The sequence below is a fragment of the Callorhinus ursinus genome, unplaced genomic scaffold (assembly GCF_003265705.2).
Source record: "Callorhinus ursinus isolate GAN/ISIS: 27379988/994484 unplaced genomic scaffold, GSC_fseal_2.0 scaffold35, whole genome shotgun sequence".
NCBI classification, from domain to species: Eukaryota; Metazoa; Chordata; class Mammalia; order Carnivora; family Otariidae; genus Callorhinus; species Callorhinus ursinus.
This window is the reverse complement of record NW_027397097.1, coordinates 15,519,762-15,537,169: the sequence shown is the minus strand read 5'-3', so window position 1 is coordinate 15,537,169 and position 17,408 is coordinate 15,519,762. Positions and strand designations below refer to the sequence as shown.

The 17,408-nt window shown below is 38.0% G+C and overlaps 1 protein-coding gene and 1 non-coding gene across 2 annotated transcripts in view; both read right to left on the bottom strand.

Annotated features, from left to right (window-relative positions):
• Positions 1 to 13,504, bottom strand: part of HIKESHI (heat shock protein nuclear import factor hikeshi) — a 39,886-nt gene extending 26,382 nt beyond the window's left edge. The window contains exons 1-2 of the mRNA XM_025848423.2: positions 13,280 to 13,504; positions 8,919 to 9,156 (exon numbers count right to left, since the gene is read on the bottom strand). Coding sequence (XP_025704208.1) covers positions 8,919 to 9,156; positions 13,280 to 13,309 — 268 coding nt within the window. The 5' untranslated portion in view covers positions 13,310 to 13,504. The remainder of the gene's footprint in view (positions 1 to 8,918; positions 9,157 to 13,279) is intronic.
• LOC112806385 (U1 spliceosomal RNA) lies at positions 5,417 to 5,579 on the bottom strand. Its single transcript, XR_003203852.1, has one exon. It is a non-coding gene; the product is annotated as a U1 spliceosomal RNA (small nuclear RNA).
• Positions 13,505 to 17,408: the final 3,904 nt, after the last annotated feature.

Genomic DNA, 17,408 nt, shown 5'->3' with positions numbered 1-17,408 from the left:
GGGGGCGGCTAGGTGATGGATACTGGGGAGGGTATGTGCTATGGTGAGCACTGGGTGTTGTGTAAGACTGATGAATCACAGACCTGTATCCATTAAACAAATAATACATTATATGTTAATATAAAAAATAATAATAATAAAAATAATTCTGATACTTTAGACATCCAAAAAGTGCTTTTCCAAACTTGCTAGTAAAAAAAAACAAAATATTTTAACAGCATTTTATCATTTGCCTAATGTTGATACGCACTAAGTCTCTAAACATTTAAGCTGCTTTATTTTTCTTTAATAAAACATTGTGCTTTACCCATCACAAATACTGCCTTGAAAATGTTTTAATGGATAAAATTATCAATAGCCATGTTATAATGGAAATGATGACAGATCATTTATTTTTAAAAAGGCAGGAAAATAAAGAACTAATCTTATTATCATAATGGATCCATTTTCTTGTATTGAATCAGGTATTACTCTGGGATTGAGTTTTAGACTATTTTACCTAACTCCACAACAGAAAACATATGAGTTATTATTGTCCCAGTTATAGCAATTGGATTAACGCATTTTTGACTGTTGAATATTCTCCAAATTCGATGAAATAACACAATAAGGAAATGTCTGGGTTCTTATGGCCCCAAATGCCACCCTCACCCCAAGCTCCAACCTGTTGGGTAACACAAGAGAAAAGGGAAAAGACAGCCAAAGACAATGCAAAAAGGATATAAGAAAACACACACCTCACTGTTCCCAAAGCCATGTCCTGCAAGGAATACAGTGATGATCACAAATAAAAAGAAACACAAAATGTTGGCAAAGTTGGGGCAAAGAGAAGAGAGAAAAAGCTGGGTATTAAATTGACAATATAATTGATATGTCTCCAAAACAAACAATGGGGCCTGGTCTACTGGCTGCTGGCTAATATTTACCTTAATCAATGCAAATAAGTCTGCGTACAAAATAAACCTGCACTTTCCAACTATGCAAACAGTTAACAGTTAGCTGGCTACTAGCCTATTGCTATACAAACAAAACCTACCACTTTACATTTGAGGCACTGCTATCATGTCCCAGAGGCTCCTCAAACCCAAACCAAAAATATCACCTCTCTTCCCCTCAGTTAGCTGCTCCTCTTTCTATATTGTTAAATATTCACCAGTATCCATCTAATCTTCTAGCAGGTCTTCAAACTAGTTATTGTTTAAAAAAAAAAATAGTATCTATTTCCATTTCTTTGTCTTTTTAAATCAATATATAAATACTCATTTAGGTATGGTCGTATTTTAAAATGGAGCACTTTAGGAGCCCCCATATGAATATCAAAGTGAACATGCTTGATAATGGATGCAGAAAAATGTGCCATTACTTTGTCTTTTCAACAAATGGTGCTAGAACAGTTGGCTATCCATTTGGGAAAAAAAAATTGAACTTCAATCTATACCTTGCACTAAATACAAAACTAATTCAAACTGATCCCAGACAGAAGTATAAAATCTAAAACTAAAAAACGAAGAGAAAACCTTGTTGACCTTGGATTAGGCAAAGACCTCTTATTCTTAGGCTCAGTACCAAAAGCACAATCCATAAAAGAACAAATTGAAAAACTGGACTTTATCAAAATTAAAACCTTCTGCTCTATCAAAGACACTGTTAAGAGAAAAGACAAGTCAAAGACTGGGGAAAAAACATTTTCAAATCACATATCTAATAAAGAACTTGTATCGAGAATATATACAGAACTCTCAGGGTGCCTGGGTGGCTCAGTCATTAAGCATCTGCCTTCGGCTCAGGTCATGATCCCAGGGTCCTTGATCGAGCCCCACATCAGGCTCCCTGCTCTCCGGGGAAGCCTGCTTCTCCCTCTCCCGCTCCCCCTGCTTGTGTTCCCTCTCTGGCTGTCTCTCTGTCAAATAAACAAAATCTTAAAAAAAAAAGAGAAAGAGAGAGAGAAAACTCTCAAAACTCAGTAATAAAACAACCCAGTAAAAAAAAAAAAAGACTTAAACAGACATTTCAACAAGGAACATATATAGATATGCAAATAAGTACATGAAAAAGTGCTCAACATCCATAGTCACTAGGGAAATGCAAATTTAAAACACAGTATATACCTCTACACACCTATTAGAATGCCTAAAACTGACCAAACCAAGTGCTGACAAAGATGTGGAGAAACGAACATTCATACACGGTTGGTTGAATGTAAAATGGAACAACTGTATTGGAAAATGGATTCGCAATTTTTTTAAAAAAGTTAAACATACAAGTACCATATGATCCAGCCATTCCACTCCTAGACATTTACCCAAGAGAAAGGAGGGCATGTGCCCACACAAAGACTTATATACAAATGTTTATATATCAGTTTTATTTTTATGAATGAAAACCCTTAAACAATCCAAATATCCATCAACAGGTAAATGGATGAACAAATAATGGCACATTCATACAATGGAATACTACCCAGAAATAAAAAGGAACAAACTACTGATATATACTACAACATGGATGACTCTAAAATAACTCAGCTGAATAAAAGCTAGGCAAAAAAGCATACTGCATGCTTTAATTTATATAAAACTCTAGATATGCAAACTATTTTTTAGTGAAACAAACTAGGAGACAAGCGGGAGGATTACAAAGGAGCACTAGGAAACTTCAGGGGAGTGTGTATACATGTATCAAAATTCATCAAACTGCACCCTTTAAAATGTGTAATTTATTTTATGTCAATTATATCTCAATAAATTATTAAAATTGTTAACAAAAAGTAAATTTTCTGTTCTTTAGAAGATTTCTTAAGAAAGGATTAAAACTACAAAATATCAGCACTTGCCTAAAAAAGAAAATGAAAAATTAAAATTAGGGGGCACCTGGGTGGCTCAGTAGATGGAGCACGTGACTCTTGATGTTGGGGTTGTAAGTTCAAGTCCCACGCTGGATGCAGAGATTACTTTAAAAAAAACAATCTTAGGGGCGCCTGGGTGGCTCAGTCAGTTAAGCGTCTGCCTTCGGCTCAGGTCATGATCTCAGAGTCCTGGAATGGAGCTCCGTGTGGGTCTCTCTGATTAGCAGGGAGTCTGCTTCTCCCTCTCATTCTCCCTCTGTGTTCTCCCCCTCTCTCTCTCAAATAAATAAATAAAATCTTTTTAAAAAAATTAAAATCTTAAAAAAATTTTTTTTAATTAGGTCCAATGGATTCTGAGGGTATACCAATGGTTAGAACACACCAAACATAAAACAAATACATACACACACATCACCATGATTTTATAATCCTTTAAAAAAATTTATGACTTTAGGAGAATGTTAGGGAATCAACTCATTTTTTGAACATTGGTATATGAAGAGGAACAATCAAGCACTGTTATGCCTTTCCTATGACCTTACCTCTGGGTAACCAAATAGTATATTCGAGGGTCTCTTTATAGCTAATAAATGAAACAACAATTAGAATGTGTTCATTTGAACCCCTACTGAATCAACAAATGTAGGTATGGCATATATACAGCTGCTAATTTCACAAAAAGAGATAACCATATATATACTTCCTGATCAAAGAACACACCATTGTCTATAATAATCCCACCAAATTTTTTCTCAAAATAAACTCAAATGAAGTCTGATCAAATCTCTAAGTCCAACTAATTTACTGGAAATAGAGGACAGAGAATACATTTTTACCTTTAATTTTTATGAAAGATGCTTGGGACATCAACCAGTTGCGATGTACAATGTTGACTGAAAGTACTTACAACTTTAAAATATATAAACAAAAAACTCAGATCACTGGAAATCTGAACGCTAATTAGACATTCAATTCCCTATTAAGGAATTATTGTTTGTTTTTAGATGTGATAACATAGTTATGTTTAAAAAAGCAGAGAGAAAAAAAAAGACCTTGTCTTTTAAAGACACATACTAATGTATTTATAAATTACAAGTTATGATTCTGGAATCTGTTTCCAAATAATACAAGGATGGAGAAGTGAGTGGGAATACAAAAGAAATAACACTGGGGCGCCTGGGTGGCTCAGTCGGTTAAGCATCTGACTCGATTTTGGCTCAGGTCATGATCTCAGGGTCGTGAGCCCTGCCTTGGGCTCCACAATAGCTCAAAGTCTCCTTGGGATTCTCTCTCCCTCTGCCCCTCCCCCCACTTGTCCGTACGCTCGCTCTAAAATAAATAAATAATAGGGTGGCTCAGTCAGTTAAGCCTCTGCCTTCGGCTCAGGTCATAATCTCAAGGTCCTGGAATGGAGCCCTGCGTCAGGCTCCCTCCTTCTTCCTCTCCCTCTGCCTCTACCCGTACCCCCAACCCCTGCTCTTTCTCTTTCTCTAATAAATAAAATCTTAAAAAATAACATTTATCCATGAGTTGGTCGTTTTGGGTGATGAGTAGAAAATAGTCCAATATTCCATTTGGTCTGCTCTGGTATACTTGAATTTTGTATAATGAAAAGTAATAAAAAATAAGATACCTTGTTGAATTTACTTTGTAACTATTTTATGTATATCGATATAAAAATCCTAAATAAATAGGTCACATTTCTTCTCTTATGTTGTCCTTTTTGGTTAGAAATATAAACTGGGTAACCATCTTCCTTTATTCTCTAAAAGTTTATATAGATATCAACAATTTGTTTCATAAAGGTTTAGTTGAATTTTTAAAACCCTCTGGGCCTGGCAGCTACACGTTGAAGGGAGGATTCCTACACATAACAATGTTTTATCTTTTGACTTGTAATTACGTAGCACTGTAGGCTGCATACTGATTATCTGCCATTTACTGCAACTTGCTTCATGACTTGGTATGTGATCAAATTTCATAAATGTTCTATGTACTTAAAAATGTCTATGATCTAGGGCGTCTGGGTGGCTCTGTCGGTTGAGCGTCTATCTTCAGCTCAGGTCATGATCCCAGGGTCCTGGATTGGGTCCCAGGCTGGGTTCCCTGCTCAGCAGGGGAGCTTGCTTCTCCCTCTCCCCCTGCCTGCTGCTTCCCCTGCTTGTGTGTACGCTCTCTCTCTGTCAAATAAATAAAAATCTTAAAAAATAAAATAATTTTAAAAATGTATATGATCTAACAATTAGGTGCAGGGTTCTATAACTGTCCATTGGCTCAAACTTGTTAACTCTTTTATTCAAATCTTCCATTTTACTAATATTTACTTAGTATATTATCAAAAGGTAAATAAAATATTAACAGCATTTATCATTCTAAATGTCAATTTTTAAATATATATTGAAGTTATACATACACACAAATGCATGACTTATCTTTTCCTAGAAATATTTTAGTTTTCCTAATGGATTATTTCATTCCTACTGAATGAATTTCTTAATCCCTAATAATGTTTTTGTCTTAATCTAAATTTTCATAAAATTAATATACCTATGACAGCTATTTTTTTTTTTGTAGGGGAAAGCACAAATGCAGTCCCCCACTACCACAAATTATGCAGTCGAGTTTCCCACATTTGGGGAAATCACAGGGGTCAGAACATCCAGAGTAAAATGGATAAGCCTCACCCTGGGAAAACCACCTTCGTGATCATGGCATCTCCCCTGCCAGTAAGTATGACAGCTATGTTTTGGTTGCTTGTGTTAAAATGTTTTATTAGAGCCATTAATCATAAGCAGCAGTGTAATTATTTATTTGCTCTCTTTAAAGAAATCCTATCCTGGGGTCTCCATGTTTTCTCTGGCAAGTGTACTCTGTTTACATTTCTCCTGGTAACTGATAAGAGTTAAAATTATTTTCACCATCTTATTTTTAATATACTATGCCTATATACTATGACTTTACTTTTCCTTTCTTTAACTTTTCCTTAAACTTTTAACAAGATTACCTGAAAGTAGAATTAGTATTATTACTTAAAAAAAAAAAAAAAGAATTAGTATTATTATTCTTTTTCTAAAGAATAAGACCTCAGAAAGCTTTAATCAGTACCCATCCTGTCTTATGCATTATTTTCTAGGACAATATTTAATTCTTGTGCATTTAAGTTATTTATTGTATTGTTTTATACAATCAGGTTGCCAGATTAGGCTACATGTTTACCAATTCTTTTCTTTTTTTAAGATTTGTTTATTTATTTGGACAGAGAGAGCACAAGAAGAGGGAGAGGGAAAAGCAGGCTCCCCGGGGAATGGGGAGTCCAATGCGGGGCTCAATCCCAGAACCCTGGGATCATGACCTGAGCTGAAGGCAGACACTTAATCAACTGAGCCATCCAGGTGTCCCATGTTTACCAATTCTTTAACTTTGCATCTTGCATGCTCTTCTACATCCTGGGTCCAATTTCCTCTTATAAAGTAGAGCTACCTTCAGTAGTTCTTTCAGTAATGGTCTATGAGTAGTAAACTTTCCATCTCCATCTGCAAAATACATTTATTTCTCCATCACTTTAGAATAACAGTTTTGAGAGTTATTTTATTTTTCCTTGGCACTTTGAAGATATTAATCTATTGGTTTTGGCCTCTATTCATCCTCATGGTAGTAAGTATGCTAAACTAACTGCCATCCAGTTATAATTGACTTGTCTTTCTCTCTGGTTCCTTTATTACTTTCTCTTTACATTAAATGCCCAGAAATTTCACTAGAATGTACTGAATTGTCCATTTATATTCCTTCTACTTATAGATTATTTATTTTTAGGCACAGTCACATAAAAGAGAAAAAGTGATTTAAGAATGACTATTTTCTTAATTCTCCCAGAGAGTATTCAAAACTAACTCCATGCTAAAGGTATGAGACATTAATTCACTACATTTAGTGGATGACCTAGGGTAGTGGTTCTCAAACTTGAGCATGCAAAACACCTGGAGAACTGGACTCTACCCATGGTTTAAGAATCACTGTCTTGGGGGGCGCCTGGGTGGCTCAGATGGTTAAGCGTCTGCTTTCGGCTCAGGTCATGATCCAGGGTCCTGGGATCAAGTCCCGCATTGGGCTCCCTGCTCAGCGGGGAGCCTGTTTCCCCCTCTGCCTGCCACTCTCCCTGCTTGTGCTAATAAATAAATAAAATCTTAAAAAAAAAAAAAAGAATCACCGTCTGGGGGCACCTGGGTGGCTCAGCTGGTTGAGTGTCTGCCCTCGGCTCAGGTCATGATCCAGCTCAAGTCACGATCCCGTGGTCCTAGGATCAAGCCCCATGTCAGGCTCCCTGCTAAGTGGGGAGTCTTCTCCCTCTCCCCTTGACTCTCCCCCGGCTTGTGCTCACTCTGTCTTGCTCACTTTCTCTCTCTCAAATAAATAAATAAAATCTTGGGGCGCCTGGGTGGCTCAGTCGTTAGGCGTCTGCCTTCGGCTCAGGTCATGATCCCAGGGTCCTGGGATCGAGCCCCACATGGGGCTCCCTGCTCTGTGGGAAGCCTGCTTCTCCCTCTCCCACTCCCCCTGCTTGTGTTCCCTCTCTCGCTGTGTCTCTCTCTGTCAAATAAATAAATAAAATCTTTTAAATAAATAAATAAATAAAATCTTGAAAAAGAATCACTGTCTTAGGGATTGGGATAATTTATCTCATGGAACCCCAGTTGATAAGGACCACAGGGATTTGTCCTCCTTCTTAAATCTAGAGATTAATATTTCTCATCAATTCTAAACAGAATTTAGCAGAACTGCTCCAGTTCATTCTTCACACAGCCCTCAGGCTAAAAACAAAGCTTGTTCATATCACCTCCCCTACCCAAAATTGTTTACTGGCTCCTCTACACCTATAAGAGCAGTTCTTTATGGGGGGGGGGGATACATGGATGGGCTTTAAAGTACATGCAAATTTTTGAGTATTTACATTATGTTACACTTATTTTTTGTAATACCACCAATAGGTCTGTGAGATCACTTAGATAAGTACATTAAAAATTGCTGACTTAAATTCAAATGAGTCAGTATGGCACATAAAGCTTTTCCTGATCCATGCCTGCCTAACCTACCCTTGTACCATCCTATACACACCATGCTTTCAAAATTTCTTCACTGTACACATACTACCTCCACCTAGAAAAGAATGCCCAATAGGCCTCTAACAGGCCTAATTAACTACTCCCCAAGAGGTCCAATATCACCTCCTCCAGGAAACCTTCTCAACCCACTTGAAAGTTAGTTGCTCCCCTTTCTATTCTCTCTCAGCATCTTATACAAACATCCACGATTACATTTCACCCTTTGAATTAGTGGTCTACAAAACTATCATCCTTTATAAGAATGAGTTATCTCCAGTAACTAAGAACTTAATCATTATCTTTAAATCCTCATAGTAGATACATTATTATGTCTGTTTTCATGTAGATTTTCAAGGGAACCAGAGATTCAATGGGAGTAAACGGCACCTAATCTAGTTTTGTTCTCACATTTCTCCACAAAATACTTCAAAGCATCAATGCAATGATTATGCCCCTACAAGGTCTGACGCCTACACTGTCAATACAACTAAGAGAAAAACATCGAAGGGATAATCAAATCTAAGAATTCAAAAACACTGGAGGGGTAATCAAATCTGAGAGTTCAAAAACTTTCATTTAAAAAAAAAAGGACTCTCATTTTAATTCCTACACAAGTCTACTTGCTTTATCTGTTTATTTAATACACAAAAGTGCATACTACAAATTCTGAGAAGATTCCTTGTCACTATTTGTTAGAACACCCAATAAAATCCTTTTACAAAAGTATACAAAATCTGTACACAAAAGTAAATGGCTCTTTCCAGGGACAGAAGGTGGAAATGTGAGAAGCTGAAGACATCTTTCGCTTATTACTTTTCAAATATATCAGTTTATCATCTGAATTTTTTTCATAATATATCACTTTAGAAACGAGCAAACCATAATGGAAAGTTTAAAAAAAAAAAAGCCATATCCTATGTCATGCTATTAAGAAAACAGCTTAATTATGTAATCATTTTAATATTATTTCTTACCAGATTTAAGACCTGAAATTTTGAAGATGGCACTTGGTTTCCCATTTGTGACAAATCCTAGGAGTTGCCATACAGGCATTCCATTTGAATCAGGATAGGAAAAGTAGACAGATCCTCCCATTCCCTCAGGAAATGGGACTGTTCCCAGCATAAAAACCACAACATGGTTGATACTTTCATAATCAGGCAAGTCAAAAACAAATTTATCCTCTGCCACTTGCTGTGCAGCTGTTTGCACCTAGAAAATAAGAAACTCGACTTAGTTCAATAGTTTGATGAGTTTCTATAACCCTTATAGCATTCCTGTAAGCTGTTATCAAGTATAGTCAATTATAGTCATTATACCCAGTATAACCTTGGGTTAATCTGATAGTCTATATGGAATTTCCAAATATACCAGTGTTAAATTTAAAAAGAAAATCCAAATATATATATATTCAGCCTTAAAATGATCATTTAATGAATGCAACCTTTAAAAAAATAGAACTAAATTATTTCAGAAGTGCCCTGAAAGGAATTTACTTATATAAGTAAATCACTACAGCTTCAGAATATTAAAAAAAATGAAAGGTTGTGCAAAATACACCACCAAATCCTTATCCTCAGTATGCAAAGTAGAGGAAATTAAAATGGGTAAGCAGTCCAGAAAGAATTAGTTAATCCTCATTGTTTGCAGATTCCATATTTATTAATTTGCTCACTCACTAAAATTTATTTGTAAGCACAAAATCAATATTCATTGCACTCTGGTGGTCATTCATGGACATGTTCCTGAGCAGAGCAGCAAAAATTTTGAGTTGCCTAATGCACAGGTTCCCAGCTGAGGTGGAGAAAAGTTAGCTATGCCTTCTTTCTTTCCGCTCTCATGCTGTACACAGCTGTTTTTCCCAGTTAATTTAGTGCCATGTTTGTTTGTATTTTGTGCTTTTTGTTGGTGATTCTTATGTTTAAAATGGCCAAGCGGAAATGCTGGCTAATATTCCTAAATCTGAAATGGTTATGTGCCTTACTGAGAAAATATGCTATATAAGTTTCATTCAGAAATGAGTTATGGTGTTATTGGCTGTTAAGTTCGATGTTTATGAATCAACAACACATAATTAAATAAGAGTCTTTAAACAGAAACATACAGACAACAAGGTTATGTAATGATAGGCTGATAAAAACTGTCATCAGAGGCTTGAAAAAAACCTAACTCTGTATTTCCCCTAAGGGCAACGATTCAGTATTTACCAAATGAGGAACTGAGTGTTCACAATGACTTCATAGAACCGAACTACCGTGAATAATGAGAATCAACTGTATATAAAAAGCAAAAATCCTACCTTGAATGTGCAAAGTGGGAACCTGTAAAAGTTTCCTCTTGACTCATTTCATAATCTAATTTTCTCTGCTAGAATTGAATGTCAGTTTCTAGAATGAGATCTTATTTTGAAGTTTGAGAAGTTTGAGAAATCGACTTCCAAAGAGAAAATTCCTTTTATCCACTTTCAGAAAATTAATGATTAATTGCATTATCACATCCATTAGCAAAAATAAGTATTAATTCTGAGGGCACTCAGGTCAAAAGGCTGTCAAGAGTTTACATGATGCACAGTTTTTTGGTTTTCTTTTTAATTGCTATTGCCCCTCTATTCACCAAAACACCAAATCTGAATTACTACCAGTATTTTAAGACTCTAAATGGTCAAATCTTATTACCTAGAATGCAACTTCTTTTCCTTTGCTAATAGTTGCCGTTGTTACTAAAATGCTTTTTTTTCTTTTATAATATCCTAGCTACTACTACAAAAAAAACTTGAAAAATTCATAGCTATGCATATGAATTGTCCTAAATTTATTCCCAAGAGACCAAGAATGAATGTTCTTAAAATCAAGTTCTAATTCTCTCTTCTAAAGTTTTCCAACCTCATTAAAAACTGCCCAGTTTAAAGAGAATAAAACAAAAGAACATAAATATAAAACCAAACTGCCCGTATTAGTATTAAATTCAATTTCACCAGTTTGGGGCATGCACATAATCTTAAAAAAACATATTAAAATGATGGTATTCAGGGGGCCTGGGTGGCTCAGTTGGTTAAGCGACTGCCTTCGGCTCAGGTCATGAGCCTGGAGTCCCGGGGTCGAGTCCCGCATCAGGCTCCCTGCTCGGCAGGGAGTCTGCTTCTCCCTCTGACCATCTTCCCTCTCGTGTTCTCTCTCTCTCATTCTCTCTCTCAAATAAATAAAATCTTAAAAAATAAATAAAAAATAAAATAAAATAAAATGATGGTATTCACAAGCCATGAAATAACCATCAGGCAAAATAAATATCTGTTAAACAGCAACTCTACCAAGCACCAGACATTCTATAAATCTGTATTATGACACACTAATCCTTAACCTTAGGGAAAAAGATAACTCTTTTATTTAAGAAAAAACCTTCAAGCAATGAAACTGAGTTCATAACTTTAGGTAAGTGGACTTCTCTAGTTAGAGAATAATGAAGTTTTGGATGTCTCCAGGTCTACTTGCCCTTCATTTTGATGAACATGTTCTCTGGTTAACAGAGTCAGACACCTCCTAAAAGTCTTATCTTTAAGAAACTCTACTGGATATCTATCACAGAGGTTAGGTGTTAGGTAAGTAGACACAGGTATTGCTGTAATTAAATTTCCACGTTAGCTGACAACATGAGATACATGGAATCCATATGGTCTTTTCTTTAAAAAACACACAGGGGCACCTGGCTGGCCCAGTTGTAAAGTATGACCCTTGATCTCGGGGTCGTGAGTTCAATCCCCACGTTGGGCGTAGAGATTACTTAAAAATAAATAACTAAAAATAAAATAAAACACACACACAGGGGTGCCTGGGTGGCTCAGTCGTTAGGCGTCTGCCTTTGGCTCAGGTCATGATCCCAGGGTCCTGGGATCGAGCCCCGCATCGGGCTCCCTGCTCGGCGGGAGGCCTGCTTCTCCCTCTCTCCCTCTCTGCTTGTGTTCCCTCTCTCACTGTGCCTCTCTGCTTGTGTTCCCTCTCTCACTGTGTCTCTCTGTCAAATAAATAAATAAAATCTTAAAAAAAAAACCAAAAACACACACACACATTTTAAATGTCATTCATTAATGACACTCACTCATCCGAGTCCCACACTTTAGCCCAGGCTGGTCCTTTCATTTTCCCTGCGAACAGCAGGAGCAATTCAGTTATCTCACCAATATTACCAATTACCACCATCACCAAAGTGGCCTCCCAGTCATTCAAGAGACAAACTTTCTGAGGCTAGTCATCTCCAATTTCTTTGTGGTTTCTTAGAACTGTGTACAGAATACATTACCAAAAGTTGATGAAAAATTTAATTCAACAAATGGGCTGCAAAATTTAACAAAGCAAGCAGATAAAAGAAAAAGAACTCTGGGTGAAAGGAGTTAAGTCTAAAAAGGATTTCTGGGTGGTTTCTAAGGAGGCAAGCAAGATTCATTCTCTAAATTATTCCTGAACAATTACAGGTGCTGATCTCATTTAACTCTAATAATCTGGCAAGGCAGATTATCTCTTTTGACCAATAAAGATTTTCGCAGCTCCTACCCTTCTGGGGTATCTCGACACTCACACTTTAGGCGTTTCTATCAGCCAACTTCCAATTACTTTAAGCATATTTTTTTTTAAGATTTTTTATTTATTTATTTGAGAGAGAGAGAATGAGAGAGAGCACGAGAGGGAAAAGGGTCAGAGGGAGAAGCAGACTCCCCGCTGAGCAGGGAGCCCGATGTGGGACTCGATCCCAGGACTCCAGGATCATGACCTGAGCCGAAGGCAGTCGCTTAACCAACTGAGCCACCCAGGCGCCCTAAGCATATTTTTTACTGGGGTCCAAGGACCCCAAAGGTACACACTGCCCCAGCACCTTAACCTTTTAGAAACAGTATGTTACAGACTCGATTCAAATGTCAGGTTTACCTCTAAGTTACTGTATGAGCTCAGGCAAGTATTTAAACTGACGATTGAGCTTAAGTTCATCAACTACAAAATAAAAATTAAAATAACCATCTCACGAGTTAGGAGGGTTAAATTTGAGATGCTAAATAAGAGCTACCTAGAAGGCTGAAATTATCAGAAATGGACAAAAGGCGTGCAATGCCAGGCATACAGATAATGTACACTCGATAAATAGTAGCTAATGTGGCTACTATTCAAATGACTGAAAAGAGCCGAGGGCAGAGGAGAACGAACACCCCAGCACCCACTCTACACCCTCACATTTAGCTGGAAAGTACACTTGGGGGGTGTTCCCCACATCTCCTGCACCCAAGCACCCTCCCCTTCCCGAAGCCTCGCCCTCCTGCCCCCTTCCTGATACCACCCGGCCCCATCCTCACCAGCCTCCCTGCCACCAAACAGCCAAACATGGCGGCGACTCCGCTCAGCCGGCAGGGACCCGAAGCTGGCGACTAAAAGTCCTGGGGCTACTGCCCTAGTTGAGCACAAGAACCTTCCAGAACATAGGGGGAAGACGCCAGCCCCTCCACTACATAGCGACTAGGCCAGCGGCACGAACGCCTTCTGCAGCCGCGACCTCTGACCCCACTTCCTAACCAGCACGCCTCTCAGGCAGCGAGTACTTCCGGGGCTTACACAAGCCTCCCCAACTAAGGGAGAAAATCAAGCCAGAGCCAGTATAAGACTACAAGTCCCAGACTGCCCTGCGCCGGCTTCCGGGAAGAGAGTCAAGAGGTCCTTTCGGGATTGACTGTCCAATTCCCAGATTTTCAAATTCGGTGCCGGTAGGTGTTTCTCACATTTGTGTAACATTTTAGAGATTACAGTGCGCTTTACAATAATCACTTCACTAGGTCTTGGCAAAAACCTTATGAGGTCTGCGAGGAAATTACCCAGAGTGACCAGCTCCCAATCTTTACACAGCCCAAAATATTGGAGCCCGAATCCAAGTCCTGATCCAAATCCAGGGTTCTTTGTCCTACGTGGTATCTCAAAAGTACTAATTTTTAACCAGCCGTTTAGTACTTACTGACTTTATTGTAGTTCTTTTCAGCTTCACTTAACTCCCCCATTTATTTTCTGTAAGCAAGGTATTATAACAACTTTATAACTTTGTGCTTTAATGTCTCCATTTGCAAAATAAGAAAAATAATTAATTGTACCTATCTTATAGGGTTGCTGAGAGAATAAAATGAATTAGTGTGTATAAAACAGAATAGAGTGGCAGCAGTTAATTTATAGGGGTTTTAAATGTCTTATTTTTTTTTTCTATATGCACTTGCAGTAAAGGTTCATAGGAAATAAAAAACAATAGCCCAAAGAACTGGCATCAACTACTGATTGACACCAATACTCATGCTCCTTTCACAGCTTTAATTATCTTCCTAGATAGAAAGGTAAGATATCCCCTCCCCAACAGTTTCTGCCCTGATTGAAATATATGAGTTTAGGGCACCAGTCATCAGCAGGTCTGTCCTTCCAAACCCAGGTTATATATAGAGGATCAAAAAGTTTGTAACAATCCTCTGGCCTCCACTCTGGTTCCATAAACTGTGATCATTTATATTATTTCAGATATTCCTTTTAGATAGCCAATCCAAAGGTGAAGAGAGAGATGTTTCTATCGATGTCTCCAACTTTCTACCTAAAAAGTCCTAAAACCTTCAAAATAGAAAGACCATTTATGATAATATCACTTCATGAGGGGCAGATACACCGCCTGGGTTCAAAGCCCATCTCTGTCATTTAGTACAGCCATTTCTCATTTTCCCCATCTGTAAAATGGGATAATAATAGTATCTGCATCAAAAGGTTGTTATGAAGGTTCTTGCATGAAAAGTACTAAATAGTAGCCAGAATATAGCTTAATAAAATGTTGGCATTTAGCATTATTACCTCTCCTGACAGATTTTCTGTGTCTTCATAGAAATAAAAATAAATACATGGAAAAAAAATAAATATATTGGTCTTTGCCCCTAGTTCCTGACACAGGACACTGAAACCCTTGTAAATTCCCAAGTGATAAGAGCACTAGGAGCATCTTTTATTCTAATGAGGTGGCTCTGGGTAGACTCCTGGTTGGGGGCTGGTCACCAGAAAGACCGAGCCATGATTAGAGGCTTGGAATTTTCAGCCCCACCCCCCATTCTCCAGAGAAGGAAGGACTGGAAATGGAGTTAATACTGGATCATGCCTATGTGAGGAAACCTCCATAAAACGCCAATAGTAAGGAGGGTGATGCACCCCAACTCCATAAGGACAGAAGCTCCTGCACCTGGGACCCTCCCAGACTTTGTCCTTTGTATCTCTCCATCTGGCTGTTAATCTGTATCCTTTATCATATCCTTTAACAAACTGGTAAACATAAGTAAGTGTTCCCCAGACTTCTGTGAGCAAATAATTGAGTCCAAGGGGGAGGAGGTCATGGGAACCTCCAGTTTGTAGCCATGTCAAACAGAAGTTGTGGGCAACCTGGACCTATTACTGGCAACTGGCATCTGAAGTGGGGGGCAGTCTCATGGGACTGAGTCTTATGGGACTTAACCTGTGGGATCTGATGCTATCTCCAGGTAGTATTAGGATTGAGTTAAATTGTAGGACACCCAGCTCGTGTCACAGAATTGTTTGGGGTGGGGGAACCCACATATTTGGTGTCAGAAGTGTTGTGAGTGTGGTAGTAGTGTGAGAATGAAGGAGAAACAGAAGAAAGACCAATTTTTTTTCTTTACATACCCTTACTATGCATTTGATGGTCTGAACAACTCATACTTTTCAATCTTTTTGTGCTTACACAACTTGTTTTACCTACCTATAATATTCACTTGGCAACTTATACAAACTCCCAGTTGTCTCAAAATATTTTTTTAAGATTTTATTTATTTATTTGAGGGAGAGAAAGTGAGCAAATGAGAGAGAGAGAGAGAGCACCAGTGGAGGGAGGTGCAGAGGGAGAGGGAGAAGCAGACTCCATGCTGAGCAGGGAGCCTGATGCGGGGCTCAATCCTGGGATCATGACCTGAGCAAAAGGCAGATGCTTAACCGACTAAGCCACCCAGGTGCCCCAAAATATTTTCTTCAGGAATCTTTCCATGGTCTACCTGATAATTAGTCACACATTATCTTACAATTTTACTTACTGGTTTGAGAGCTGGCTAGCTTAGAAATTATTTTTATGAACAAAAGTTGCTGTATATTAATTATCTCAGTCTTTGTTATGTGGGATTTCAGACTTTTCTCCATTTTGCTGGTGAATAGTCTAGTTCTAACATTGGACAAAGAATTAGAAGCAGTGGTTTAATATCTTTCCTCCAGACTATAAAAGCCAGCCTTCTATTCACCAAACTCCATTATTTCTACATACAATAGTTCTTTGTAACTAGAGGCCAGAACTAGGGGCCCCTGGGTGGCTCAGTCGGTTAAGCATCTGACTTCGGCTCTGGTCATGGTCTTGGGGTCCTGGGATGGAGGCCGGCCTTGGGCTCCCTGCTCAGTGGGGAGTCTGCTTGTCCCTCTCCTGGGGCTCCTCTCCTAGCTTATGCTCTCTCTCTCTCAAGTAAATAAATAAAATCTTAAAAAAAAAAAAAGGACAACTCACAGAATGGGAGAAAATACTTGCAAATTATATGTCTGATAAAGGAGTCATATCCAAAATACATAAGGAATTCTTACAGCTCAAAAAATTTAAAAAAAAATTTTTTTAGGGCGCCTGGTTGGCTCAGTTGGTTAAGGGACTGCCTTCGGCTCAGGTCATGATCCTGGAGTCCCAGGGTCGAGTCCCACATTGGGCTCCCTGCTCAGCAGGGAGTCTGCTTCTCCCTCTGACCCTCCCCCCATCATGTGCGCTCTCTCTCTGTCATTCTCTCTCTCTTTCAAATAAATAAATAAATCTTTAAAAAATTTTTTTTAAAAAGCAGTTTTAAAATGGACAAAGGCTCTTATATTAGTTTCCTAGAGCTGTCAAAACAAATTACCAACAACTAAGTGGCTTAAAGCAGCAGAAATGTTCATATAAAAACTTATACATAAATGTTTATAGCAGCATTATTCATTACAGCCAAAAGGTGGAAACAGTGGAATGTCCAATAATGGATGAATGGATAAACAAATGTGGTATATGCATACAACAGAATATTATTCAGCCATGAAAAAGTGAAGTATTGATATATGCTACAATATGGATGTACCTTGAAAACATTATATTAAGTGAAAAAAGCCACAAAGGTGATATATTATGTGACCCATCTGTATGAAATATTCAGGATAGAGAAATCTATAGAGACTCCAAGTAGATTAGTGTTTGCTTAGGACTGGGTGGGTGGGGATGTGGAGATAGGGATGATAGGTAGCTAAAGAATACAGTTTTTCTCTCTTTTTTACCAACTTAGCCATTTCTTAGGTATACACGACAGTAGTGTTATCTATATGCACCTTGTTGCAACAGATCTCTAGAATTTTTTTATCTTGCAAAACTGAAACTCTATGCCTGTTAAACAATTTCCGTATTCCCCT